The 1,681-nt window shown below is 34.2% G+C and overlaps 1 protein-coding gene across 1 annotated transcript; it reads left to right on the forward strand.

Annotated features, from left to right (window-relative positions):
* The first annotated feature begins 84 nt into the window (after positions 1-84).
* Positions 85-621, forward strand: LOC124930296 (8-hydroxygeraniol dehydrogenase-like). Its single transcript, XM_047470653.1, has 2 exons — positions 85-105; positions 244-621. Exons 1-2 carry the CDS (start codon positions 85-87, stop codon positions 619-621), a joined length of 399 nt encoding a protein of 132 aa, XP_047326609.1.
* Positions 622-1,681: the final 1,060 nt, after the last annotated feature.

The raw sequence follows: 1,681 nt of genomic DNA on the forward strand, positions 1-1,681 counted from the left end.
TCTGATTCTGATTCGATTCTCAATTACCACCGCCATGATTCTCTGATTCAGTTCTATTTCGTGAAGTGCCTTCCCGTTACGCGAATGTCTTCCCGTTATGCAAAGGTCTTCCCATTACGCGAAGACCTTCCCGTTACGCGAAGGCCTTTTCATTACGCGAAGGGCCTTCCCTTTTCGCATATTTAATGAATAATTGCGTTGGCTTCAATAGTATTATTTATCCATTCATGTTTTCTATTGCAGCTGAAGTATTCTGGACAATATTCAGACATCATTGTATTAGATGAACATTTCATTGTCAAAATACTTGACAATCTTCCTCTTGATGCGGCTGTTCCTCTTCTCTACGTTGGAATTACAACTTATAGTCTTTTAAGATACTTTGGTTTGGATAAGCCAAGAACTAATTTAGGTGTGGTGGGTCTTGGTGGGTTAGGTCATTGTGCGGTTAAGTTTGCCAAGGCTTTTGGTGTTAATGTGACTGTTATTAGTACTTCGATTAACAAGAAGAATGAGGCAATTGAGAGGCTCTGTGCTGATTCGTTCTTGATTAGTATTGATCCTAATCAGATGAAGAGTCATGAAAAGATTGTCATTGATTTAAGGATGATGGGGAATTAGTTAATAAATGTGTATGTTGATGTGTTCTTATTATGTATGTTGTTTATGTATGTTCTTATTATGTGTGTTGTTGGTAGTTTAGATTTGTTCAACTTTTGGGTAGGGCAAGGCAACTTATTATGTTAATTAAAGCATGTATTATAATAATATCTCAACTTATAATATCCCAAAGTTGTTCATATTTTGATAAGATATACTAATAATAAGGTATATTACCAATACAATAACACATTTTTGTCTAACAATTGAAATTAATCAAATAAAAAATATATATATGTATATATAAATCTACAACTTTTATGTGTAATGGATGGATCTGATCACAAATACATGGTTACATATATCAATTAATGAATCAATTAGCATAAACACTTTTCCCAACAGAACCATGGAGCTATTCTTCCTGGCAATCCATAATAAAGTTCAAGTTCATCTCTTCTTCTTCTTCTTGATGAGTTTTCTTCTTGATCATGATGATGATCATCATATTCATAATCAGCAGCACTACTCCTCTTTCTTCCTTAGTTCCCGGGACTGGTTACATCTGTTTTATAACCATCACAACAAGTGGCTCAGTTACTGCCAATGCATTGCTTCCATCAGTGTCGTAAATGTCACAAACACCTTTGCTATCACAAATATATACAATAACACCTTTATCCAACCTGGATCAAATTCAACTTACCCATCAAAAACAACAAACTGTAAGATTAAAAATTAAAATAAAAACTGCCCTTGAAGCTTACCAATTTTTTGCAATCTCGATTCCTTCTGGAAAAAGACCACTAGTGCAGCATCAACATAAGTCTTTCTTTTAGCGTTATGCACCTAAGGAAATTCTAATTGGAAGCTAGTGGAAAAGAAGCATCACCTATTATCTCGAAGGTCCAAGACAAAAGAATCATTGTTGTTCCTTCTTAGTGCTTCAATTGCTTCCTTCACATCAACTAAATGGGGAATGAACAAAAAATTAAAATACATTTTTTGACAAAAAGATGTTAAAGAGAAAAGGTTTACTGTACCCGAAGCATTCTCTTCAAAACCATGAGTGATGTTGATA

The sequence above is a fragment of the Impatiens glandulifera genome, chromosome 3 (assembly GCF_907164915.1).
Source record: "Impatiens glandulifera chromosome 3, dImpGla2.1, whole genome shotgun sequence".
NCBI classification, from domain to species: Eukaryota; Viridiplantae; Streptophyta; class Magnoliopsida; order Ericales; family Balsaminaceae; genus Impatiens; species Impatiens glandulifera.

Bases quoted from the DNA above. Each gene is read 5' to 3' on its own strand.
- LOC124930296 (XM_047470653.1), top strand. From the start codon at position 85: ATGTCTTCCCGTTATGCAAAG. The intron at 106-243 runs GTCTTCCCATTA...TTTCTATTGCAG, and splicing joins TGTCTTCCCGTTATGCAAAG to CTGAAGTATTCTGGACAATA.